The sequence below is a fragment of the Gobius niger genome (genome assembly GCF_951799975.1).
Source record: "Gobius niger genome assembly, chromosome: 19".
In the NCBI taxonomy this organism is placed as follows: Eukaryota; Metazoa; Chordata; class Actinopteri; order Gobiiformes; family Gobiidae; genus Gobius; species Gobius niger.
The window spans coordinates 26,093,089-26,120,732 of record NC_136870.1 but is presented as its reverse complement, the minus strand read 5'-3'; the positions used below and the strand labels follow the sequence as shown (position 1 = coordinate 26,120,732).

Sequence of the window (27,644 nt, the reverse complement as noted above, 5' to 3'; positions counted from 1 at the left end):
CAAAGTGTTGAAAGGTAATGTATTGTCCAAAGAAGTGGAGATTTTCAGATCAGAGCCAAAGTAATAAAAAAAAATGTCTCTCCTCAAACTCCTCCGTCTGGTCGACTGAGCGTCGGGCACAGACTGGCTGGAGCTCCTGTGTGGCAGAGGAGGGGAGTGAAGCAGGTCGGCCCCGGCTCCTCCCTGCTCTGAGGCGGAGAGGAGACATGGAGGTGCAGAGTGTAGCTGTGGGGCGCTCTGCTGCCCTCTGCTGGACACACAGGTGCTCAGTCAGTGGTGGAAAAATAAATTTGACAAAAAAAATGACAAAAATGTGATAAAAAATTGATAAAAAATTGATAAAAAATGGACAAAAATGTGATAAAAAATGGACAAAAAAATGACCAAAAAATGACAAAAATGTGAAAAAAAATTGACCAAAAAAATGACAAAAATGTGATGAAAAATTGATAAAAAATGGATAAAAAAAATGACAAAAATGTGATTAAAAAATTGACCAAAAAATGACAAAAATGTGATGAAAAATTGATAAAAAATGGATAAAAAATGTGATAAAAATGTGTTAAAAAATTGACCAAAAAATGACAAAAATATGATGAAAAATTGATAAAAATTGATAAAAAATGGACAAAAATGTGATAAAAAAATTGACCAAAAAATGACAAAAAATGACCAAAATGTGATAAAAAATTGACTAAAAAAATGACAAAAATGTGAAAAAAAATGACAAAAAAGTTACAAAAATGAGTTGAATACCCAACAAAAAAAAAATGCTTCATCTATCCCGCCCGGCTCGGAGCCTCGTAGGCCGGGCGGGATAGCTCACCGCTGCCCCCAGTGTCTGGGAGACTATAGTAAAAAGCACTGACAGCCTCTGATCATCTCTCTGCCCAATACAACTTTATCAAGTCTGTGTTTTAAACGTGAGAACATCAGCCATGGCAAATAAGTCCGTAGGCGAGCTGCTAACCGCTCGCCCGGAGTGAACTATCTCCTTAGCAGCGCATAGATCCAGTGAAAACAAGTATTATGCAATAATAACGTCAATACAGCGGGTAACTATATAAAGCAGCCTTTGAGATGATCACACACTGAGCCGGGCTTGATCCATTTGTGGTTTATTGCAGACTTTTCATCAACAATGAGCTGTAGGAGATTGGAACAAGCTAACGGGGCTAACCTGGAATAACCATCGTCCACTGGCACAAACAATAGTCCTTTATTTGGACGTAGGGGCTGGATATGAGCTTGAATACTGGAGAGATCCTGGCGTAGATCGTGTGTATAGCTGTAGCGGACAGTAGGGGGCTCCCTCCCGAAATTATTAGGAGAGGCTGCTTCCTGCCTAATGGCGGACACGGCCTCCTTTAGATCTCCCCCGCGCCTGGCACTCATTCTCGACTGCTGCTGGTGACAGGTGTGTTTTTAACTTCTCCCCTCGGTTTTAGTATTTTCATGTTCATTTATCTTTCTGGTTTTAGAGCTTTTAACACACTCCGGTGGCGGCTATTTTCCCCCGTTTTTATAGCAGTTTTAAGCTGGGACAAGCGTTTTAATATTGTTTACATTCATTGTATTTGGGTATCTGGTTTCTATGTTTGGGTTAACAATTTTTTAAGTACCTCAGGTCACATATAGTTGAAGATCCATAGGACATGGCAGTAACAAAGAAGGACTACTTAGGACTAAAACATCAGTTATTTTTCAGTCAGTCGCTCCTTCCTTTGCTTCAGAACACATTCAAAATCACTCGCCCCTGACGTCTAAATCAATCCGTGGTTTTGTTTAGCCCAATATCACAACAGGAGTCGCCTCACAGGGCTGCACAAACCATTAAGGCAATAAAACAGAACAGAAAAGTCTCCATGGCCGTCAGTCTGAATGCTGTATGGAGCAACAGGAAGTGCGACGGACGCCCTGACAAAGACAAAGCAGTGTCGAAACGCATACGAAAAGATTCAAACATGAAGCGCTCTAAAGCACCGGCTAATCCGCTACATGCTAACTCGTGGACATAAAACACAAGACTACGGCCTCTGTGTGGGTTCTGCTGCGGGTTCCGGCTGTGACGGTTCTCCCCGGTACAGACGAATGACTTTCAGGTCGTGGAGCTTCTTCCACAGATCCTTCTCCATGTTGTAGTTGTGGTTTATGTAGAAGATCATGTGGGTGTCGGCTCCACGCTCGTAGTAGTAGTTGGAATATTTTTTGTGGTCGTCGGTTATGAATCCATACGCGTCCACCTGACAATGAAAACAAAAGTTTGATTTCTATTAAAAGTGAAAATAAGTGGCAAAATAGTGATGAAAACGAGACGTAAACGCAACTAAAATGTGACAATGATGTGGCAGAAAAGTAACAAAAAAGCGACAAAACATGGCAAATATGCAATAAAACAGGTACAAAAAGTGACAAAAATGCAAAAAAATGCGACAAAAAAATGGATTAAAAAAGTGAAAAAATGTGACAAAAAAAGTGACAAAAATGTGATTTAAAAATGTGATAAAAAAGTGACAAAAATGTGATTTAAAAAAGTGATAAAAAAGTGACAAAAATGTGACTAAAAAGTGATAAAAAGTGACAAAAAAAATTGATTAAAAAAGTGAAAAAAAATTGATAAAAAAGTGACAAAAAAGTGATTTAAAAAAGTGATAAAAATGTGACTAAAAAGTGATAAAAATGTGACTAAAAAGTGATAAAAATGTGACTAAAAAGTGATAAAAATGTGACTAAAAAGTGATAAAAATGTGACTAAAAAGTGATAAAAAGTGACAAAAAAGTGATTAAAAAAGTGATAAAAATGTGATAAAAAAGTGACAAAAATGTGATTTAAAAAAGTGATAAAAAAGTGACAAAAATGTGACTAAAAAGTGATAAAAAGTGACAAAAAAAATTGATTAAAAAAGTGAAAAAAATTTGATAAAAAAAGTGACAAAAAAGTGATTTAAAAAAGTGATAAAAAAGTGACAAAAATGTGACTAAAAAGTGATAAAAAGTGACAAAAAAGTGATTAAAAAAGTGATAAAAATGTGACTAAAAAGTGATAAAAATGTGACTAAAAAGTGATAAAAATGTGACTAAAAAGTGATAAAAATGTGACTAAAAAGTGATAAAAAGTGATAAAAAGTGACAAAAATGTGACAAAAAAGTAACGACACGGCAACAACGCGGTCTTAGCTTTCAAATGCACCGTTACTCTGGCATATAGGCTGTGAGCACCAGTCAAGAAGAAGCTTTCAGATTTGGGTAAAGCTGAACCGGAGAGAATGCGTTTGGTTCAGATGGGAGTTAAGAGGTTAATAAAACTGTGGCTCGTTTCAACAGGAAGGGCATCTGACGTGAGACAAAATGACTGTAGTATGTGGCTAAGTACATTCTCCCTGTGTCTGCATAGGTTTCTTCCGGTTTCCCCGACCACTAAAAACATGTACAATAGGTCAGGTTGACAATGTGGGACAACGGTTGCAAAGAAGCTCACAGCTACAGTCCGACGTGGCGTGTTTACATGCATGAGTTGGGTTTGATTCCTAGGCCAACAGTTGTACTTACAGTGGTAAATACAAGTAATAATAGTGGTTCTTCTAGGTACTTATTGTGGTACTTACAGTGGTAAATACTAGTAATAATAGTGGTTCTGTTGAATTTTTTGTCACATTTTTGTCACATTTTTGTCATTTTTGTTGAATTTTTGTCACATTTTTGTTGATTTTTTGTCACATTTTTGTTGAATTTTTGTCACATTTTTGTTGAATTTTTGTTGAATTTTTGTCACATTTTTGTCACATTTTTGTTGATTTTTTGTCACATTTTTGTTGAATTTTTGTCACATTTTTGTTGAATTTTTGTCACATTTTTGTTGATTTTTTGTCACATTTTTGTTGAATTTTTGTCACATTTTTGTCACATTTTTGTTGATTTTTTATCAAATTTTTGTTGATTTTTTGTCACATTTTTGTTGATTTTTTGTCACATTTTTGTTGAATTTTTGTCACTTTTTTGTCGCGTTTACATCCTTGTTTTCTTCTCATTTTTTTTGGCTGTTTTGGTGCTTTTTTCCCCCAGAAGCTTGTTGATTAGGGTAAAGCCAAACTGGAGAAAATGGGATCCGTTCAGTTGGGAGTTAAGAGGTTAAAGTTTTTTTTTGTCACGTGTCTAAAGTCCAATGCATTTCAATGGGAGACTAGCGGCGATATGACGGTACTACAGCAATGGCGCCCTCTAGTGTCGTCATTGCAAAGCAGAGCAGCCAGCGGCCATTGATATTAATTAAAAAAACACCAATAACTCTGCATCAATGACTTCACTTCACTTCCTGTGCTTGTGTATGTGCAGCTGGCGCAGCTGTTGGTCTGGTTTACAAGCAATAAAAACAGTTCCCTTCATCAGCATGGAGAGAATGAACCCCCTCCCTCTTGGTGTGACTTGTGTCATATAAAAAGCTCTAAACAAATAAGATTCCCCCCCCCTTTAAACAAACACACTTTTGTTCGTGACGCCTCATGTGACAATGATCAGATAATTGGATGTTCCCAACCTGAGCCGTCCTCTGCATCTACAGCAGGACAGAGACACGAGTCTGCAGGACCTGCTCCACACCCGAGAGCTCTGATCATGTGACTCCACGTGAATCCTGGACCCGCGAGGCTCATCACCCCCCCCATAGACTGTAATAAATAATGGACGTCTTCTGCTCACTCGTCCCCGTTGACCATAATGACCACGGTCGAGGGGGAATTCATGGAGGATTTACAGACTCCCCCTCCCCAGCTCTGACGAAGCATGTTCCTAAAAAGGGCATAAGGGCGGGATCTTCACTGTAGACTCCGCCCTTGTGTGACGTGTAGCTCGTGCAGCTCCAATGCTAACAGTCCAATGCTAACAGTCCGACCCTCATTAGTGCGAGATTTCGAAAAATGTTCTTACGAAAACCAGCCTGGTGCCTTTAATTGTAACTAACCCAGCGTTATCTCAGGAGGAAGATCCAGCTGTAGAAAGTTTAACCACGAGCCTAAACCAAATGCCTTCTGTCCTCTTTGGCCATTATATAGGCCTGTGTAACACCTCATTTGAAAGCTAAGACCCACAAAACTGATCTTTTTCCTTGCATTGTTGCTGTGTTGTGTCAACTTTTTCATGTTTTTTTTTTTCTTTTTTATTTCATTTTTGCCACATTTTTGTTGAATTTTAGTTGAATTTTTGCTGATTTTTTGTTGAATTTTTGTCACTTTTTGTTGAATTTTTGTTGATTTTTTGTTGAATTTTTGTAGAATTTTTGTCACATTTTTGTTGATTTTTTGTCGATTTTTTTTTTAATTTTTGTTGAATTTTTGTCACATTTTTGTTGAATTTTAGTTGAATTTTTGCTGATTTTTTGTTGAATTTTTGTTGATTTTTTGTTGATTTTTTGTAGATTTTTTGTAGATTTTTTGTTGATTTTTTGTTGATTTTTTGTCACTTTTTTGTTGATTTTTCGTCACATTTTTGTTGCATTTTTGTCACATTTTTGTTGAATTTTTGTCACATTTTTGTTGAATTTTTGTCACATTTTTGTTGAATTTTTGTCACATCTTTGTTGAATTTTGTCATGTTTGTCGCGTTTACATCCTTGTTTTCTTCTCATTTTTTGTGGCTGTTTTGGTGCTTTTTTCCCCAAGAAGCTTTTTGATTAGGGTAAAGCCAAACTGGAGAAAATGGGATCCGTTCAGGTGGGAGCTAAGATGTTAAAGTATTTTTTGACGTGTCTAAGGTCCAATGCTTTTCAATGGGGGCCTAGTGGCGATATGGAGGTACTACAGCTACAGCAATGGCGGCCCCCAGTCTCGTGGTCATAAAGCAGAGCAGGTGGGAGGAGGATCAGATCAGGGCGTTTGGAGCTTGTTTTAGCCCAAAGACTCAGATATTTGCTCAGACTTTGCGTGTGGATACAAAGTGGAAAAGAGATTTACTTACACTGTCGCACAGCTGCAGAGCCAGGAACATGGTGAACGCTCCGTTGGTGGGTCGGACGATGGGCCACCACGTTCCATTCAGAGTCGGGGACATCAGAAACCTGAGGACCAGACACAAGTGGTTTCTGGATCTGTTCCGCGTCTGTTAATGACTCAGTGAATCTTCAAAGTGACCTGTTTCGTGTGTATCGGAGAAAGTCCATGTGCAGGACGTAGAAGCTCGTCTCGTCGAACGGCGCGGCGTAATATGTCTGCGGACTGAAGGCAAAACGAGAGGGATTTTAGAGCCATGACGTCTGTATCCCACACCATACCATACCAACTTTATTTATAATATTTACAGTAAAAAATATGAGGAAAAAAGTACAACAACAACAACAGCAGGCAACATCAATTTGGGTTAAACGCCAGAGAAAAAAAGGCGTTTTTAGGAGAGATTTAAAAACAGCTACAGTATCTACAGATGGAAATTAGCATGGTGCTAAATCTGGTGCAGCCATGTTTTTAAGGCAACGGCACATTGTCTTCATATAAATAAACTAAAATAAGTCTTCTTTAGTCAACATCTATATCTGGAGATATTGCTAATAGTTTTAGTCAGAAAAAATGTTTCTTTGACTAGGATTATGACAAAATATTTTAGTTACAGTAGTGTAGTAGTTGTGCCCCTCCTGGAAGCCCCACCTTAACCCCTTACCTCCCGCCTGAACCGGGCACATTTTCTCCAGTTTGGCTTTACCCCAATCCAAAAGCTTCTGGAAAAAAGCTGTGAAGATAGCGACAAAACTGAGATGAAAACAATGATGGAAATGTGACAAAAAAGTGAGAAAACATTGACAAAAAAGTGATGAAAAATTGATGAAAAAGTGGCAAAAATGTCACAAAAATGTCACAAGAAATTGAAAAAATGACAAAAATGTGACAAAAATGTGACAAAAATGTGACAAAAATGTGACAAAAATGTGACAAAAAAATGACAAAATTTGATGAAAAATTGACGATAAAATAAAAAAATGTGACCAAAAATGACAAAAATGTGACCAAAAAATGACGAAAAATTGACATTTTTTTTTTTAATCTGACAAAAAAATGACCAAAATGTCAAAAAAAATGACAAAAATGTGACAAAAAATTGACAAAAATTTGATAAAAAATTGACGAAAAAATAAAAAAAAAAGTGACAAAAAAATTGACGAAAAAATGAAAAAAATAAATGACAAAAAATTGACCAAAAAATGAAAAAAAAGTCACAAAAATGAGTTGAATACCCAACAAAAAAATGAGGGAAAAAAAATCTGATGACGTGAGGAAAAAGATCCTCTCAGCTCAGGTGGGAGTTAAGAGGTTAACGTGGTGGAGGGGTTTGAGCGGCTGAAGGATCCTGGAGCTCTGTTGTCGGGGCTTCGTGCCCTTGTAGGGTTTCCCTAAGTGACGGGTCAGACAAAGCGGTTCAGAAGCTCCTCATGAGAGACCAACAAGTTTGAACCATGAGGCCGTCCTTCTGTGGACCCACCACCTGCAGGGGGCGCCATAAGAGGCTGGTGCAGTGTGATTTGGGCAACTCCAACAGCCGCCCCCACGACCCGGGAACGGACAAGTGGAAGAAGATCGATGGATGGATTTTACAATTAACACTAACTGACGAGCCCAAACCTCACTGCTCTGGCGCCTCGATCCTGAGCAGCGGTGTGTCCTCGCTGTGCACGTCTTACCGTCTGCCGTCTTTCAGTCTCTCTTTTTGATAAAGTCCCATCATCCACTTGAAGTCCCTCATGCCCTCGGGAATCAGCACGTACTTTATCCCCTGGAAAAACACAAGCACCAAATGAACCAGGACTGAACCCAAACCCTGACCCGCTCGCTGGCCTCAGGCACAATTTTGACAAAAAACAAATTGCGATTTTTTTGGACAAATATTGCGATTCAGTTTGGGATTTTTTTATTTGACACATTTAAATGCGTAAACTGCTGAAGGACGTCGTGTTGCGGCTCAAATTAGAACAATAAACAATAATCTACTTCATTGACTGAGGACGGTTTGGTTATGTAAGGGTTAAACAACTCGGAGCCGTGCGTTAGACGGTTATAATGCACGAGTGGTGTTACTCCGCGTTGTGCATTATAACGTCTAATGCGGCTCCTCGTTGTTTAATCCTCTTACACCAGGGTCCCACAAACGTAACATTTATAATAAATGTCTTTTTCATTGACTAAACTCACTAAATCTGCCAGACTACGGGACTATTTTGTGTGGGTTATTAGCCGGTCACTGAAGGCTGGTCTCAGAGCGAGTCATTCTCCGCAGCTATTACGAGGATCTCAGTCAGGCTCAACGACACAACATCAGCACAGAATCACAACACAACAGGACTAACCCGGAAACACTTTTCCCTGGAAGTAAACACCGATATGCGGCACTCGTGGGCAGGAGTTATTTACCTTTTACAAGGTTTAACCTGAAGCTAAAGCTAGCTAGCTCAACCAGCTCAACTGTTTATGGAAACAGCTGCGGTGGAGTCGCTCACACCTGGGCCCCCCCAACTGAAACTTTTATGTTTGACTTTACTAATCCAGACAAAGAGGCTTCAATGCAGGATCATTTTATGTACGCCTGAAAATGATGAATCCACGCAGTAATCTTCACTTTACTGTGCGGATGCCAAACTACAGCTGGTATTATTACGCCTTACAATATAGTTCCCCTTTTATCCGCTTAGAAAATCCACATTGTTTAATTGTGTGTAATTATACTTTGTAGTGGAACACTTCACGTAACCATATTTAAATCGGGAAAACGTGGAAGAGCTTGGTAGCTTCTATCTTGACCTGTTTTGGAGCTATAGAGGAGAGAGGGAGAGGCTAAATGCTTACGCCGTCTGCGCTGTGTTTACGTGACTGAAGGCACGGGTGAAGATCAGACAGGTCCTAAAGAACTCGTCTAAGCTAAGGTAAGAACATATCTCAGTATGTAAAAACGGTGGCCTATTCCTTTAACATAAAAAAACCTTTATTCAAGTGATTTTAAGTCATTTATCTAATTTAAGATGGACATTTTTCCAGTGTATATGATGTACAACACTGGCACATGTAGAAAGTGATGCTTTACTTCAGTTGCTTCAATTGGAGGGTCCGGCCCCTGGTCTTTTGACGATGAAGAAAACCGTCCCTCCACAGAGCAAACTTGCCGACCCCTGCTATACTCTATGCTAATGAAAATATGTGTATTTTATTCAAATGATCGGGCGACCCCCCCAAAATTTGTCTCCCGACCCCCAGGTTGAGAACCACTGCTCTAACGTGTGAAAAAGTCCCAGTAAAACCATCGTCCCAGCACTAATTTTTACTATTGTATTATTTTCTTTGTTGTGCAGCACTTTGGTTTGTAAATCTCTGGTCTAAACTACCCAAACCAAGCCAGACCAACCTCGTCACGTGGAGCCCCAGTGTAGTTGTATTTCTTCAGCAGCCATGCAGACGATATTATGGAGTGAGACGTGTGAACGTAGACGTCTGTCCGGCTGCCGACGTCCTCCTCGAAGCCTTTAGTCGCAGCTCCGTTTACCCTGAGAACACACGAGCTCAGGTGAGGACAGGCCGGGCCAGGTTCTTCTGTGATAAACCGATCCAGGCGTGGTGAGATATGACTTTATTGATCTCACAATGGAAACATTTAACATGTGTGTATGTTTAAACTTTGTACATTGGAGAAGCTTATTAAGAAATGGGAAGAAGATGTTGGTTTTACTTATACTGAAGCCAGGGGCGGACTGGGACTGAAAAACGGCCCTGGACTCTGGACCAGCCTGGCCCAAACTAGCGTAAATGCGACACTTCCACTAATACATATTCAACCCTTAAAGGAATAGGCCACCGTTTTTCCATACTGAGATATGTTCTTACCTTAGCTTTGACGAGTTCTTTAGGACCTGTCTGATCTTCACCCGTGCCTTCAGTCACGTAAACACAGCGCAGACGGCGTTAGCATTTAGCCTCTCCTCCTCTATAGCTCCAAACCAGGTGAAGATAGAAGCTACCAAGCTCTTCCACGTTTTCCCTATTTAAATATGGTTACGTGAAGTGTCCCACTACAAAGTATAATTACACAAAATTAAACAATGTGGATTTTCTAAGCGGATAAAAGGGGGAACTATATTGTAAGGTGCAGTAATCTTCACTTTACTGCGCGGATTTCGAACTACTCCTGGTATTATTACGCCTTACAATATAGTCCCCCCTTTTATCCGCTTAGAAAATCCACATTGTTTAATTTTGTGTAATTATACTTTGTAGTGGAACACTTCACGTAACCATATTTAAACAGGGAAAACGTGGAAGAGCTTGGTAGCTTCTATCTTGACCTGGTTTGGAGCTATAGAGGAGAGAGGGAGAGGCTAAATGCTAACGCCGTCTGCGCTGTGTTTACGTGACTGAAGGCACGGGGGAAGATCAGACAGGTCCTAAAGAACTCGTCTAAGCTCAGGTAAGAACATATCTCAGTATGTAAAAACGGTGGACTATTCCTTTAAGTGTAAGCAGTCACGGTCGGCATATATGCACTGTCTTTGGTCATGTCCTAAAATATTACACTTTTGGTCTTGTATTGCCAAAGAGATAGGTGCAATTTCAAAATGCCAAATTATCTTAGATCCAGGTCAGTTTTTATTGGGGCTGCCAACTAAAACAACATACCGTATACTCTAATATAGGCCGGGGCCTTTATTTACTCAAGGGCATCCAGGACCAGGCCTTTATTGGAACCAGGCCACAGTTAGAGACAGGCCTTTATTTCTATTTGAGCAAAACGGACGACCAGGAAAATGATGAAAAACGAGATTTGTGTCCATTTGCACCTAAAATATTAGGTTCATTTATTAACTAACATTTCAAACCCTCTCCCAGCGGCTGGAACATTGACGCCTTTTATTTTTTCGGGACAACAGGAAGTGTTTCGTTGCTGTTAGCGGAGCTTTGACATCAATGTCACTGCAGGTTTCTGTTTCGTTTTTACCGCGGACCGGATTATTTGTTGTTATCTTGTGTAAAAGGCGAGTTTAGACGGAGCGTTTGTGTTTGTGATCGATCATGAGACTGACCCGAGAGAAGACGAGACGCTCGCGCTGATGGGAGGAGTTATTTTGAGGCGTGGGACTGACCTGCACACGGAGCAGCTGGACGTGCTTTGAAGACGTGATGGAGACTTTATTAAAACCCTGGAGGGTCACACAACATTTGTTGTTTGCCCTGTTTCTACAAATAGTCACAGGAGGTTTGAAAAGTGGCTAAATCTGTGTCAAAGTTACGCTCGGATCAGCTCCTCCGCAGCGTCCCCCCCTCGGCCCGGGTTCCCGTTTGTTTACTTCCTGCACGTGAGTTTTCATTTACACCAGTATGAGACAAATTCCTAACATGGGGAATATTTCTACCGCTATAGTTTCTAATAAAAGCCCCGGCCTGTTTTAGAGACCGGCTTTAATTTGCCTCCGCCAGCCGCAAACCCGGCCCCTGTCAGAGAACCGGCCGCTAATGGAATACAGGCCAGTATTAGTGAATTCACGGTATTCTAATTCTAAATTATTGAAAAAAATCCTTTCCTTGGCTGGGAAAAGTATATTGAACAAGTGGATTATGGACAAACCACCTACAGTCACAGAGTGGTACAGTGAGATTTTTAAAGTGTTGCCAATGGAAAGGATAAGTGCTACATTGAGAGGAAATGATGATTTGTTTTCAGATATTTGGCAGCCTCTTATAGATCACCTACCAGGAAATCTTAGTGATGTTATTATTAAAGGATCAGCTACAGTAGCTTAATATTTTAGATGAATAATACCGTGTTTTACTTTGATGCTGTTGCCTGTGTTGGAAGAATCATTTTATTTTGTTTAGTTTGATTTGTTTTATATAGTCTGCTCAGTGTTACTTGTGTGTGTGTGTGTGTGTTTTTTTTTTGTTATTTAAAGGGGGGGTAATTATGCAAACTGGACTTTTTCAAGCTTTACATCATGTTATTATGTCACTCCCTCATTAAAAACATGCCTGAAGTGTTGCCTTGGCACATTCACGTGTTTTTGAGTAATCTGTAAAAACTCTGATGGCGGCCATTTTAGGGATAGGTTTGCCTGAGTCCTCCTAGGAACGCCCCCACCTCCTGGAGACGCCTCCGAGCTTTCGTCACCAGCCGAGTAACCGACCACTGCTCCTCAGCAGAACCCCCTCCCCACTGATGCCACAGACAGCGTGTGGAGGGGGCGTGTCTAAAGGCTCAGAGGTTCTTAAAGAGACAGAGGCCTATTTCAAGACATTCACTACAGCCATTTTGAGAGAGACATTTTATACATGGCAGTTATTCTAATTTACTGCATTTACAGACCAACAGAAGGTTCGTCATCATTGTAGTGTGATATAGACTGGTGCTATGTGACTGAAAAAAGCAGAATACCCCCTCTTTAAAAAACAAATAAAGTCTTATTAACAAACTTTGTACATTGAGCGCCAACTTTCTTTGTTATATCTGTGATGTAGTGTTATACTAGAAAAGGTATTGTGTTGTATGCATTATGTTACACCAGTGGTTCTCAAACTTCTTACACCAAGTACCTTTCAATACACTTGAACCTTGAAGCACCTTCATAATGTGTTTAAAAATAACAATAATAAAGTAAAATTAACCTAAAAATAGTTTAAAATGTGTCTAGTGGCATACATTGGTGACTGGTTCTTCACTATGGAGTGCATTCGGACCTATGGGGGATGGAAGGCGCTGTGTAAGTTGTGGCCATTTACTTATTTATTATTATTATTTAGTTTTTTATTTTATTATTATTACTTTTATCACTTTGTTTGATTTGATTGCATCTACTCGGCTGTTTCCTGTTCTATTTTTCTTGGACATATCTTGAGGCCCTTCCATGAAAAGGTGATTCATCTCTTGGGGCTGATCCTCCAATAAAATGCTCATAAATAAATTGACTTGAGTTCACATTGACTCTACGAATGTCAAACAGCTGCACAACGTCATTTAAAGAGCAGACTATGACCTGACAAAAGCATTTCCCCAAAGCACAAAGATAAGAGAGCATTAGAATAAATATCATATTAAAGATTTTAGCAGATTACTGAACCCGGACAGATGTGAACCGTGGTGTGTAAACATGGACTCGCCCGTAACATTGGTTTAGCCTCATTGAAACTCCATAAACACATGGCACGAGCGAAAAGTCCTGTTGCAAAGAGTCGTGCAAGTGCTAGCTAGTTTCCCATAACAGAGAGCGTGGGCCAGATCTTGCGACTGGCTCAGTCCGTGCGCAACTCTAAACGCAACGTGGTGCACGCGCGATCTTGCATGTGGCGCAGGTTTTGCCCTAAAGGCTGCGCCACTCGGGAGAGGGCGTTATTTAGGAAAAAGAGGCGACTGAGGCTGGTTCATTACAAGAAGCACAATTGAAAACAAAAGTGAAATTGCCTTGAAAAGTCTGCTTGAGCGTCGGTTACGCACGGGTTTACTTTGATCGATCAACACGCACACCCCTAACACCAAAACAACAACAGTTTTCCATAAATAAACCACACACGCCTCAAGTGCCACAACACCAGGTCTGATCTGAGTTTTAAGGAGACATTTCCATCGTGTGTCAGTCTTTACCTCCTGATGATGCTCCTTGTGTCGCCACAGCTCAGTCCAAAAGAAAGAAGCACATTTTACAGGGACCAGAGCAACTTTTTTTTCCAGTTCAGCCGCTCCAAGAATCCTGCAGCTGTAGCGCAAATGTTCGAATACGCTACAGTTTTCTTGCAGCTGCTGCATAACTCTGTAAATCCTCCACAGCCGATATGACAGTTTCTGATCAATTAAATCCTGTACATTTTGTAACTTTGAACATTCGAACGGTGTCCAGGCGAGGCTGCTGCCTCTCTGTCCCGCCCGCTCATCAGTGAGTGGCTGCAGCAGAGGAGGGACACTTTTATTTCTTTAATCTTTATTAAACATTGCGCTGCATCAGCATGTTACGCGTGTACAAGAGAACCCCCCCTCGCAAACCCACCGCCTTCCGCAGGTCTGGGGAAAGCATGGGGAGGGGGCGGCACCACAACATCGCACCTCCTGTCCTGCCCACTTTGTGCGCCAGGTCTGACACTGAAGATTGCAAGGAGCTCCACCCGTCTGCGCAGTCGTCTGCTCTACAGCCTGCGCTAAGAACCACAAGATCTGGCCCTGTGTGTGTGTGTGTGTGTGTAACAGTAACAGTAACAGGGACTCACCTGAAGACGTAGTCGTGGCCGTCGATCTCGCGCCCCCTCCTGGACTTCCACAGTACTCCCCCGGCGCCCACCACTGCGCAGCTGATGCAGTCTCTGCCCGCTTTGGGAGGCAGCAGCGGGTTCTTCGGCCTCGGGACCAAGTTCAGAGCGGGCATCACATCTGAGGGAGAACGTTTCAGAAGTCACCCAAACAGAAGAGCGATTTTCCCACACCTCAGAGCTCCCCAGCTGAAATAAACTCGGAATTGACCTTTCACCGAGCCCCGCCCCCTTAGTTGCTGTTGCTACGCCTTGTGGACCAGTCGTGCTCTTGCACTGCCCGGTAAGCACCCTCTGACTTTTTTTAGTATTTCTAAAAATAGGAACATTTCTCCGGTGCGCTAAAGTTAAACTAACGCTAGCATAACCTACAGGTGCCACAATGACCATCAGCTACAGCCAGACAAAATACACACCGCCGCAGTTAAAGTTACAGCTCCAGTGCCAGTGACGTTATGTGACTGTCAGAAGCTACATGTTAGCATGCTAAGATGAAAATAACCTCCTTAACCCCTTAACTCCCACCTGAACGGATCCCATTTTCTCCAGTTTGGCTTTACCCTAATCAAAAAGCACCAAAACAGCTACAAAAAAATGAGAAGAAAACAAGGACGTAAACGCAACAAAAAAGTGAAAAAAAATAAACAAAAATGTGAAAAAAATTAAACAAAAATGTGAAAAAAATTTAACAAAAATGTGACAAAAATTAAACAAAAATGAGACAAAAATTAAACAAAAAAAGTGACAAAAATTCAACAAAAATGTGAAAAAAAATTCAACAAAAAAATGACAAAAATTCAACAAAAATGTGATCAGGAAAAAAAAAAAAATGGTTACACAACACAGCAACAACGCGAGGAAAAAGATCAGTTTTGTGGGTCTTAGCTTTCAAATGAGGTATATAATCAAACATTTATATCACATGCATTGCCTTTCTTACGGTGGTGCTACTTCTTGGCGTAGGGATATGAGTTCACATATAAAAGTCACTGTAAGACGTTACGCACTGTTCTATGAATTATTCCGAAAAATAAAGATTCCGCTGGAGCTAACAAAAAAAAAAGAAAATCCTGCCACATTAGCATGCTAGCAGACGTGTGCTTGTTTATTTGGAGACATTTATCTGGGCGTCCACATGGTTTGACCCATTGTAGGCAGGGTTCAGGTCCTGTTCTCGGCTTTGGGAAGGAAAATAACTGGACTCCCCCAGACTCACTCCTGTGGTCCCTAGTGTCCGATTTACATCCTCCACAGGCAGATGCTTCACTATTTTGATTCTTCTTCTTTGTCTGGTGGGTTTTTGGTGGTTACAAAAGTGCTCAGTGCTGGTTTGTCCCATTGTTTTGCACTGGAGGCCTGCGGCATGACGGACCTGGCTTCATAGTCACGGTTGCTAGGGTGTCTGATTGGGTTCAGCTCATTTTTGTGAATTTATTGTCATTTTTTAGTAATTTTTTTTTTGTCATTTTTTTGTCATTTTTTTGTATTTTTTGTCATTTTTTGTAATTTCTTTGTCACATTTTTTGTAATTTTTTTTGTCATTTTTTTGTAATTTTTTGTCTTTTTTGTCATTTTTTTGTCTTTTTTTGTCTTTTTTTTCCATTTTTTTGTCAATTTTTTTGTGTCATTTTGTGTCATTTTTTTGTCAATTTTTGTGTGTCATTTTTTGCCTTTTTTGTCATTTTTTGTCAAAGTTTTCCCACTTTTTTTTCATCATTGTTTTCATCTCAGTTCTGTCGTTATTTTCACACCTTTTTCCCCAGAAGCTTTTGGATTGGGGTAAAGCCAAACTGGAGAAAATGTGCTCGGTTCAGGTGGGAGTTAAGGGGTTAAAATGCTCATGACTTTTAAGTTTTAGTCCATCAATGATTGTGATTGTTGTAAGTACGAATCACAGTTTTCAGTGAAGCAGCAGCTGAATGAGGAAACGTTGCCTCTGTGTAAGACTTGTTCTCTCACCTTTGTAGCTGTAGTTCATGAATCCGAAGGGGTTGTTGAAGTGCGACAGTCGGTTCCACTCGCTCATGCTGATGCTGCCGTTGTGGACGAACATCCGAACGTCAGGGATGAACTTCTCCCTCAGCTCAGGGTCCCGGTTTATCACGTTCCAAAGGCTGCTTTCGCACCTCTGCAAACCCACAACAATAAAGGCTCATTCCTCAGCTCGGATTAGCTCCAACCATGAGCCTTTATTGTATTTACAAACTCTTTTTCTGACACCAGCCCTACAGGAGTCCCGTTAAAGCATGTGATGTGATTTGAGACCTTGTGGTGGACTCGTCTCGGACTGACCCTCACCTGTGTGGTCTTGCTGGGCTGCCTGTCCCTCCTGTACTGGTCGTCGAAGTCCCAGTGGGGCAGTTTCTTGTAGTCCTTCCAGCGCAGGGCGGGGATGGGGGTGAGGCCGGGCGGGTCAGTCGTGGTGGGAGGGAAATCAGTCGGGTCAGGGCCGAACTCAACCGCACTGCAGAGAGATATTTAGCAAAGGCTGTTTATACCACGACAAGGTGCGATCGGGAGCGAGAGAAAGTGGAACGAGATGTTGAACAACGAGGAACGTAGGATGATGAATCACTAGATGTTGCAGAATGTCTTTGCATATTAGCATTTAGCATATTTTAAATTTGATTGGTTTCGACGAGTGAACACATTGAGTCATTTTTGCTTTCTTTTTGGTTTATTTTATTACGAAACTCTCTAATACAACCTTATGGAGCTCTGTGATGAACAGACGTGAATTAAATGATGTGAAAAGTCACAATCTGGACATTTTATACATATTATTGTGTTTATTTTGTTTTATATTTGAGTCTGAGGGGGCGTGGTGTTAGTCTGAAGGGGCGTGGTGTTAGTCTGAGGGGGTGTGGTGTTAGTCTGAGGGGCGTGGTGTTAGTCTGAGGGGGCGTGGTGTTAGTCTGAGGGGGCGTGGTGTTAGTCTGAGGGGGCGTGGTGTTAGTCTGAGGGGGCGTGGTGTTTGTCTGAGGGGGCGTGGTGTTAGTTTGAGGGGCGTGGTGTTTGTCTGAGGGGGCGTGGTGTTAGTCTGAGGGGGCGTGGTGTTAGTCTGAGGGGCGTGGTGTTAGTCTGAGGGGCGTGGTGTTAGTCTGAGGGGCGTGGTGTTAGTCTGAGGGGGCGTGGTGTTAGTCTGAGGGGCGTGGTGTTTGTCTGAGGGGGCGTGGTGTTAGTTTGAGGGGGCGTGGTGTTAGTCTGAGGGGGCGTGGTATTAGTCTGAGGGGGCGTGGTGTTAGTCTGAGGGGCGTGGTGTTAGTCTGAGGGGGCGTGGTATTAGTCTGAGGGGGCGTGGTGTTAGTCTGAGGGGGCGTGGTGTTAGTCTGAGGGGCGTGGTGTTAGTTTGAGGGGGTGTGGTGTTAGTTTGAGGGGGCGTGGTGTTAGTCTGAGGGGGCGTGGTATTAGGCTGAGGGGGTGTGGTGTTAGTCTGAGGGGGCGTGGTGTTAGGCTGAGGGGGTGTGGTGTTAGCATGAGGGGGCGTGGTGTTAGTCTGAGGGGGCGTGGTGTTAGTCTGAGGGGGCGTGGTGTTAGTCTGAGGGGGCGTGGTGTTAGTCTGAGGGGGCGTGGTGTTAGTCTGAAGGGGCGTGGTGTTAGTCTGAGGGGGCGTGGTTACTCGGCTGGTGACGAAAGCTCAGAGGCGTCTCCAGGAGGTGGGGGCGTTCCTAGGAGGACTCAGGCAAACCTATCCCTAAAATGGCCGCCATCAGAGTTTTTACAGATTACTCAAAAATACGTGAATGTGCCAAGGCAACACTTCAGGCATGTTTTTAATGAGGGAATGACATAATAACATGATGTAAAGCTTGAAAAAGTCCACTTTGCATAACACCCCCCCTTTAACTTTGCGAAAGGAGTGAAACAGCGCCCCCAATTTGACGCTGGTGGCCAAAAAGTGTACTGCATCCATATTTGCCATTGAGAATGAATGGGAGAGAGTTGGTATTAACCAGATTCGGCGCAAAAGTAGGTCACCCTTTGGCACCCCTGCTCTAAAGACTTCAATTTCTTGACATAGTGTAGCAATACTACGTGAAATCAAAACCTCTGTGAATCAAATCCTTCTATACCTCAGTTATTGTGTGGAAATATGAGGGAACACCTGTAAAACTAATGTACTAGAGTGATCAGCCCAGCAGAAAACCTCGCTCTAACAAATCCATTTGAAATCCTGCTTATCTTATTATTTATTTGGGACGGTTAAATCCCTTAACTTCCACCTGAACAGAGCACATTTTCTCCAGTTTGGCTTTACCCTAATTCAAAAGCTTCTGGAAGAATGGAGTGAAAATATCAACAAAACTGAGACGAAAACAAGGATGAAAATGTTACAAAAAAGTGACAAAAAAGTGACGAAAGATTAAGAAAAATTTGACAAAAAAGTGACGAAAAAGTGACGAAAGATTAAGAAAAATTTGACAAAAAAGTGATGAAAAATTTAGAAAAAATTGACAAAAAAGCGACAGAGAAGTGACAAAAATGTACAAAAAAATGTTACAAAAAAGTGACAAAAAAGTGACGAAAGATTAAGAAAATTGTGACAAAAAAGTGACGAAAAATTTAGAAAAATTTGACAAAATAGCAACAGAGAAGTGACAAAAAAGTACCAAAAAATGTTACAAAAAAGTGACAAAAAAGTGACGAAAGATTAAGAAAAATTTGACAAAAAAGTGACGAAAGATTTAGAAAAAATTGACAAAAAAGCAACGAAAAATTTAGAAAAAATTGACAAAAAAGTGACAGAGAAGTGACAAAAATCTACAAAAAAAGTGACAAAAAAGTGACAAAAAAGTGACGAAAGATTAAGAAAAATTTGACAAAAAAGTGACGAAAAATTTAAAAAATTTGACAAAAAAGCAACAGAGAAGTGACAAAAATGTACAAAAAAATGTTACAGAAAAGTGACAAAAAAGTGACGAAAGATTAAGAAAAATTTGACAAAAAAGCAACAGAGAAGTGACAAAAATGTACAAATTTTTTTTACAAAAAATTGACAAAAAAGTGACGAAAAATGTTACAAAAAAGTGACAAAAAAGCGACAAAAAAGTGACGAAAGATTAAGACAAATTTGACAAAAAAGTGACGAAAAATTTAGAAAAAATTGACAAAAAAGCAACAGAGAAGTGACAAAAATGTACAAAAAAATGTTACAAAAAAGTGACAAAAAAGTGACGAAAAATTTAGAAAAAATTGACAAAAAAGCGACAGAGAAGTGACAAAAATGTACAAAAAAATGTAACAAAAAAGTGACAAAAAAGTGACGAAAGATTAAGAAAAATCTGACAAAAAAGTGACGAAAAATTTAGAAAAAATTGACAAAAAAGTGACAGAGAAGTGACAAAAATGTTACAAAAAAATGTTACAAAAAAGTGACAAAAAAGTGACGAAAGATTAAGAAAAATTTGACAAAAAAGTGACGAAAGATTTAGAAAAAATTGACAAAAAAGCAACGAAAAATTTAGAAAAAATTGACAAAAAAGTGACAGAGAAGTGACAAAAATCTACAAAAAAAGTGACAAAAAAGTGACAAAAAAGTGACGAAAGATTAAGAAAAATTTGACAAAAAAGTGACGAAAAATTTAGAAAAAATTGACAAAAAAGTGACAGAGAAGTGACAAAAATGTTACAAAAAAATGTTACAAAAAAGTGACTAAAAAGTGACGAAAGATTAAGAAAAATTTGACAAAAAAGTGACGAAAGATTTAGAAAAAATTGACAAAAAAGCAACGAAAAATTTAGAAAAAATTGACAAAAAAGTGACAGAGAAGTGACAAAAATCTACAAAAAAAGTGACAAAAAAGTGACAAAAAAGTGACGAAAGATTAAGAAAAATTTGACAAAAAAGTGACGAAAAATTTAGAAAAAATTGACAAAAAAGTGACAGAGAAGTGACAAAAATCTACAAAAAAGTGACAAAAAAGTGACAAAAAAGTGACAAAAAAGTGACGAAAGATTAAGAAAAATTTGACAAAAAAGTGACGAAAAATTTAGAAAAAATTGACAAAAAAGTGACAGAGAAGTGACAAAAATCTACAAAAAAGTGACAAAAAAGTGACAAAAAAGTGACAAAAAAGTGACGAAAGATTAAGAAAAATTTGACAAAAAAGTGACGAAAAATTGAGAAAAAATTGACAAAAAAGTGACAGAGAAGTGACAAAAATGTACAAAAAAATGTTACAAAAAAGTGACAAAAAAGTGACAAAAAAGTGACGAAAGATTTAAAAAAATTTGACAAAAAAGTGACGAAAAATTTACTAAAAAATGACAAAAATGTGACAAAAAGCGATGAAAATGACCTGAAAATGTGATGAAAATGAGATGAGTTTTGTAGGTCTTTGCATTCAAATGAGGTGTTACACTGGCCTACAGGATTTGGGCAAAGCTGGATCAAATGTTCTCGGTTCAGGCGGGTGTTAAGAGGTTGAGACTGACCTGGACGTGTTGGCGATGGCGGTCCAGGCGATGGCGGTCCAGGCGATGTCGGTCCAGGCGATGGCGGTCCAGGCGATGTCGGTCCAGGCGATGGCGGTCCAGGCCACGTAGAGCATCGAGCCGACGGTCATCGCGAAGAGACCGAGCAGGAGCCGGGACTTCAAGGCAAGGCAAGGCAAGGCAAGTTTATTTGTAGAGCACAATTCATACACAAGGCAATTCAAAGTGCTTCACAGTTGAAAACAAATAGAATCAATAAAAACATCAACATAAAATTTATCAATTACAGTAAAAGGCGAGAGTGCAGATAAAATACTTTCAGTCATATGCATTGGTAAAAAGAACTGTTTTCAGCCTGGATTTGAACATTGTCAGAGTTGAGGCCTGTCTCACATCCTCGTGAAGACTGTTCCAGATTTTAGCTGCATGAAACTGAAATGCAGCCTCACCGTGTTTATTATTGACTCTGGGAACCACCAGGAGGCCCCTCCCTGAAGTTCTCAGGGCCCGAGATGGTTCATACGGCTCTAACATGTCAGAGATGTACTTTGGAGCTAAACCATGAAAAGACTTGTACACGAGCAGAGCTGTTTTAAAGTCTATTCTCTGAGTGACAGGAAGCCAGTGCAGAGACCGGAGCACTGGACTAATATGGTCATATTTCCTGGTTCTTGTCAGGACTCGAGCAGCAGCGTTCTGGATGTACTGTAGCTGTCTGATAGCTCGTTTAGAGAGGCCAGTGAGTAGGCCGTTACAGTAGTCTAACCTGCTGGAGACAAATGCATGGATAAGTCTCTCTAAGTCTGGTTTTGACACTATTCCTCTGATCTTAGCAATGTTTTTCAGATGGTAAAAAGCTGCTGATGTTATTGCTTTGATGTGGCTGTTTAAGTTCAGGTCTGAGTCCATGATCACTCCTAGATTTCTAACCTGATTTTTTGGTCTTAGAGAGAGAGACTCAAGGTGACTGATAACACTGTGTCTTTGTGCCTGTGGGCCAAAAACAATGATCTCAGTTTTGTCTGAGTTTAGTTGGAGAAAGTTGTTTTGCATCCACAAACTGATCTGTTGGATGCAGTGACAGAGTGTATCTACAGGCCCATGTTCACCAGCCGTCAGTGACACGTAGATTTGAGTGTCATCTGCATAGTTGTGGTACGACACATTGTTGCTGTTTATTAGCTGACCCAATGGAAGCATGTACAAGTTGAATAAGAGGGGTCCCAAGATTGACCCCTGGGGGACTCCACAGGTCATGGCAATTTTGTCTGAGACACAGTTGCCAATTTCAACAAAGTACGTCCTGTCCTCGAGATAGGACTTAAACCAGTTTAGAGCAGTACCAGAGATTCCCACCCAGTTTTCAAGCCTGTGAAGTAAGATCCCGTGGTCCACTGTGTCAAAGGCAGCGCTCAGGTCCAGCAGAACTAAAACTGAGACCTTACCTGCGTTGGTGTTCATGCGGATATCATTTGTCACCTTGATCAGAGCTGTCTCAGTGCTGTGGTGGGGCCTAAAGCCTGACTGGAAAGTATCAAACACATTGTTAGACAGGAGAAAGTAAGTGAGCTGCTGATATACTACTTTCTCTAGGACTTTTCCTAAGAATGGCAGGTTTGATATGGGCCGGTAGTTGTTCATTACCTTGGCATCAAGGCTGCTCTTTTTTAGAAGAGGCTTAATGACTGCTGTTTTCAAGGCCTTTGGAAATGCTCCAGTCTGGAGTGAGATGTTAACTAACTGAGCAAGTTGTGGTAACAAGCTGGTCAGCACAGACTTCAGAAATCTAGTGGGTAATTCATCAAGGCAGCATGTACATGAACTCAGACCAGAGATAACCTCTTCGATTGTTTTGTCAGTAACAGGTGTGAAATGTGTCAGCTCAAGGTGTTTATCTGGTGGCAGAGTTTCTTTTTGTGTTGTGGAATTTATGGCATTTTTAATGCTTTGGACTTTGTCATAGAAAAATATTGCAAACTCATTACACTTAGATGTCGAGATTAGTTCTAGGGGCAGTGAAACTGGAGGGTTAGTTAATCTGTTTACTGTGGAAAACAGAACACGAGAATTGTTTCTGCAGTTTGAGATGATTGTAGAGAAGTACTTCTCCCTTGCTCCACGCAAAATCTGGTTGAACACACAAAGCACTTCTTTGTAAACCTCAAAATGAACCTGGAGCTTTGACTTGCGCCATTTCCGTTCGGCTTTTCGGCACTCCCTTTTCTGTGCCCTGACCGAAACTTCACTTCTCCAAGGTGCCTTTTGCCTATTGTTAACCATTTTAGCCTTGACAGGAGCAATAGTATCCAAAACATTTAAGACCCTTGATGTGTAAGAGTCCAACAGATTATCAACATTAGAACATGGGGCATTTTCAAATCTGATCATCTCCATAAACTGTGTCCGTGTTGTATCATTTATGTGTCTTCTTTGAATAACTCCAGGCCCGACCACTGGTTTAGGTGTAACACACAGGTCAAAGAAGACACAAAAATGATCAGATAATGCAACATTAACAACATTCACATTTGATATATTAACACCTTTTGTAATAACTAGATCTAGAGTGTGGCCTTTGTTGTGAGTCGCCTCACTCACGTGCTGAGTTAAACCAAACATTTCAAGGACAGCACTGAGTTCTTTTGCATGCCTGTCGTTGGTCACATCCACATGCACATTAAAATCACCTGAAATTACTAAACAATCGAAATCAATGCATATAAATGACAGTAATTGAGTAAAATCTTCAATAAAACAGTTCTGTGGTGGTTTGTAAATAGTCATATAAAGTATGGAAGATTGTTTTATCTCAATTTTGAATGACACATACTCAAACGATGGAAAAACCCCAAATGACAATTTTTGCAGGAGTAAATTGTCCTTGAATATGGCACAAACACCCCCACCCCTCTGGTTTTGGCGTGTTTCAGACACAAAATTGAAGTGAGATGGACTACACTCAATCAAAACTGCATTACCAGTGTTTTTGTCTAGCCATGTTTCAGTTAAAAACATAAAATCTAGATTATGAGAGGAAATAAAACTATTTATTAAAAAGGACTTGTTTTTTAGCGATCTGACATTGAGTACAGCATGTTTGAGATTTATCTGTGTTTGAGTGGGTGGAATCTTTTTGCAGGGGACATGGATTAGATTTCTTTGATTGGACGGTCTGACTGTCCCTCTCTTATCTAATCTATGTTGTTTGACAGTACTAATTGTCTTGTAAGAACACACACCCTCTATGGACCTCTGGTTGGTTTTGAGTTTGCTATGTATGGTAGCAACGCAGAGGCCCCTAATGTCCTAGACAGCAGCAGTGAAGCTGCTGGAGATAACAGCTGTGGGCGCCGGTGGTGGGGGCCGAGCTGGGGAGACCTTGGTTTGTGAAAAAGGCGGAGGTGGGAGAGGGGCATGATGCTTCTTTGGGGATGGAAGCCTTGGTCTTGACGCAATTGGAGTGAGGGGAGTCATTTTAGTCCCATGTTTGATCAAGTTTTCAAGATGGTTGGGAAATCCCATAGGTGACTCTGGGGATGGGAACAATTCAGAAAAGTCTCTGGAGGGTGTAGATGTAGTAGTCGGGCTCAAGGCCTGTGGTGGAGTAAGAGAAAGTGCTCCTTCGGCTGAATCGTTTGATATAGGTGCAGGTGGTGCTGAAGCTGAGCTTTTCCCCGGAGATGCAGGTGGTGATGCTGCTATTGTTGAAACGCTTTCTGGAGATGCGGGTGGTGCTGGTGCAGCTAAATCCTTAACTGCTGCTGAGTCTATAGGTGCAGATGGTGCTGCTGTGGCTGAATCCTTAAATGTGGCTGAGTCCGTAGGTGCAGGTGGTGGTGCTATGGCTGAAACCATTACTGCAGCTGAGTCCTTTACTGCAGGTGCAGATGACGCAGGTGCGACTGTATCATTTATTGGTGGTGCAGTTGAGGCCTTTGCTGCTGAGCCAGGAGCTCTTCTCATGCTCCTCTCGGCTCTCTCTTGTAGCTCAGGCCTCCTCTGATTTTGCAGAGCGTGGAGGAGATTTTCCGTCAGTCGTCTCACTCCACCTCTGCTCAAGTGAGGCCCATTTCCTCTAAACAGGTCATCACGTTGCCAGAACAGATTAAAGTTCTCTATGAAATACAGTCCTCTCAACTCACAGACGTTGGACAGCCATGTATTCAACTGAAATAGCCGGGAGAATTTGTTTATTCTCCCATCGATGTTTGGGATGGGTCCACTGATGAACATTTGTATTGTCTCTTTATCCAGACAATCAAGTCTCTCAAAAAGTTTATTGAACTTTTCTTTCAGGGCTTCAGACTCTTCGTCTCTTATGTCCACAGCACCAACATGTATGATAAGTTTATCAATCCCAGGGTTATTTGTGATTTCCTTGTTTAGAACATCTATGATGTCAGAAACTGTGGCGCTGGGATCTTCAGCCGCACAGACATGTTCCCTCCGCACACAGGTGAGCGGGAGGCAGCAGCGCCGCAGGTGAGATGCTCGTGCACACTCCCTCGTGCACGTGCCCAGGGGGCGTGCACGAGCATGAGGGCTGTGCACGTGGATCAGGGCGGTTGAGAGAAACAGTGCGGTGGATTTGCGTCTCTAACCTCGGCAAAACACTCTCTAACAAAAACACTTCAGAGTTGGACAAAAATGTTGTGAATAAAAAAATCAATGAAACGGCAAAAAAAAAAAAAGTGACAAAAAAGCGACGAAAAAGTGACAAAAAAGTAACAAAAAAGTGACAAAAAATTACAAAAAAAAGGCAAAAAAGTGACAAAACAGTAACAAAAAATTGACAAAAAAGTGACAAAAATGTGACAAAAAATTGACAAAAAAAATGACGAAAAAGTGACAAAAAAGTGACAAAAAATTGACGAAAAATTGACAAAAAAGTGACAAAAAAGTGACAAAAAAGTGACGAAAAATTGACAAAAAATTGACAAAAAAGTGACAAAAATGTGACAAAAAATTGACAAAAAATTGACAAAAAATGTGACAAAAATGTGACAAAAAATTGACGAAAAATGTGACAAAAAAATGGACGAAAAAGTGACAAAAAAAATGGACGAAAAAGTGACAAAAAATAACAAAAAAGTGACAAAAAATTTACAAAAAAGTGACAAAAAATGTGACAAAAAATGTGACAAAAAAGTGACAAAAAAATGGACGAAAAAGTGACAAAAAATAACAAAAAAGTGACAGAAATTGACAGAAATTGACAAAAAAGTGACAAAAATGTGACAAAAAAGTGACAAAAAATTGACAAAAAAGTGACAAAAATTGACAAAAATGTGACAAAAGAATGACAAAAAATTGACAAAAAATTGACAAAAAATTGACAAAAAATTGACAAAAAATGGACAAAAAGTGACTAAAAAGTGACAATTCAGCAACAAAAACTAGGCATTCACCGATCCAATACTGGTATCGGATATCGAAACAGATACTGGAAAAAATCCTATAGATACAGATGGCATGTCTGCCTTTTCACCACCAGATGGCGCCTATGAGCCGACCAGTGTGATGCTGTGTGACACACTTTGAGCATTAAAATGACAATAGAATTTGACTTGTTGTCACCTGTGTAAACCCTGGTTAACGTTTTTATTGAAACAGTCAGAATTTGTCGCCAAAAATGTGGGAAGTTTTGACTAATGTAGCGTTTTGATTTGATGGTTTTATTTCGTTGACATTTTGGGTTCAGGAATCTTCTATCTCTCTATAGTCAAACGGGCCGTCCCAAAGTGATGCAAAGGTGATGTTTAGTCCGATCAAGAGCAGGAACCGGATAAAAAAAAAGTCTCTCCATAAACTGAGTGAAGCAGGTCGGCCCAGGTCAGCTCCTGTGAGGCCCTCTGCTGCCCTCTGCTGGAGACCCCGGTGCTGGTATATATGCTTTTATTTATTCATAGTTTTGACTTTCTGATCAATAAAGGACTTTGTATAATAAGGTGAACTTTGGGAATGCAGTGTTAGTTTTGACAACGTATTTTATTTTAGTTTTAGTCTTTTGACTAAAATGTAATGTAATTTTAGTCGAGATTTAGTCGAAAAAATCTTTTCAAATTTAGGCATGCATGTCAGTTTAGTCGACTAAATTTAAAACTAATTTAGTCGACTTTGCATTTATAATATTCATTATAATCATATTTAATCTTATTCCTCTGCTTCATGGAGCTTCTCCTCTGACAGAGAATTTAAATGATATGAGGCTCTTTCAAACTGTCAATAGAAGATGATTTTAGTCTCTCCTTTTCATTTTTATTTAGTCTTATTTTAGTCGACTAAAATATCTGGACGTTTTAGTCATAGTTTTAGTCTCATGAGAAACTTTTAATTTACTTTTAGTCCAATTTTAGTCACAAAAATATCACTTTGACTAAAATTAAGCCTAAATATTTTAGTCGATGAAATTAGCACTGCTTTACAGGGATTAATAAAGTATAACTTAACTTAACAATACGTTTTAAATCAATCTTGCTCTTTTTTATACTTGGTTCAAAAGTTTCCAAACTCCGACCTGTCGATTCACACGGGACTAGAATCCTCTGAGTTTGCAGAACTACCTCCCAGATGACATGGCAGGTTTATACCTGAGGTCACTCCCGTGCGAGCAGGGCCTGGAATGACCTCAGTGTAATATATGACACAGCCCACATGTCCAGCTCAGAGCAGGGAGGAGCTGCAGCCGCTGGACCTGCTTCACCAGCCTCCTCTGGAGCTTCTAACACAGGCACTGCACCACAGGAGTTTGGAGACACTTCTTTATCTGCCTGCTTGGACTTGGATTGACCTGAAAATCTCCGCTTCTCTGGACAATACATTTGACTTCACTTTGGATTTCTGCAGCTAATGTGTCAGCGAAGTAAAAACCTTCAATTTAAACCTGGCTCTCGCCGTTATTCAGCCATTTTTTGCTCAGAAAAGGATGTTATTTTTGATATGTAAACATTAACAGGCGGCAAC

General features: G+C 40.4%; 1 protein-coding gene across 1 annotated transcript; it reads right to left on the bottom strand.

Annotated features, from left to right (window-relative positions):
- Window positions 1-2,027: 2,027 nt before the first annotated feature.
- LOC306978373 (alpha-N-acetylgalactosaminide alpha-2,6-sialyltransferase 1-like) lies at window positions 2,028-20,812 on the bottom strand (the record flags this gene model as incomplete). Its single annotated transcript, XM_079576896.1, has 9 exons — window positions 2,028-2,243; window positions 5,950-6,049; window positions 6,123-6,206; window positions 7,661-7,752; window positions 9,373-9,511; window positions 14,208-14,367; window positions 16,206-16,374; window positions 16,545-16,710; window positions 20,682-20,812. 9 exons carry the CDS (start codon window positions 20,810-20,812, stop codon window positions 2,028-2,030), a joined length of 1,257 nt encoding a protein of 418 aa, XP_079433022.1.
- Between the last annotated feature and the right edge of the window lie 6,832 nt (window positions 20,813-27,644).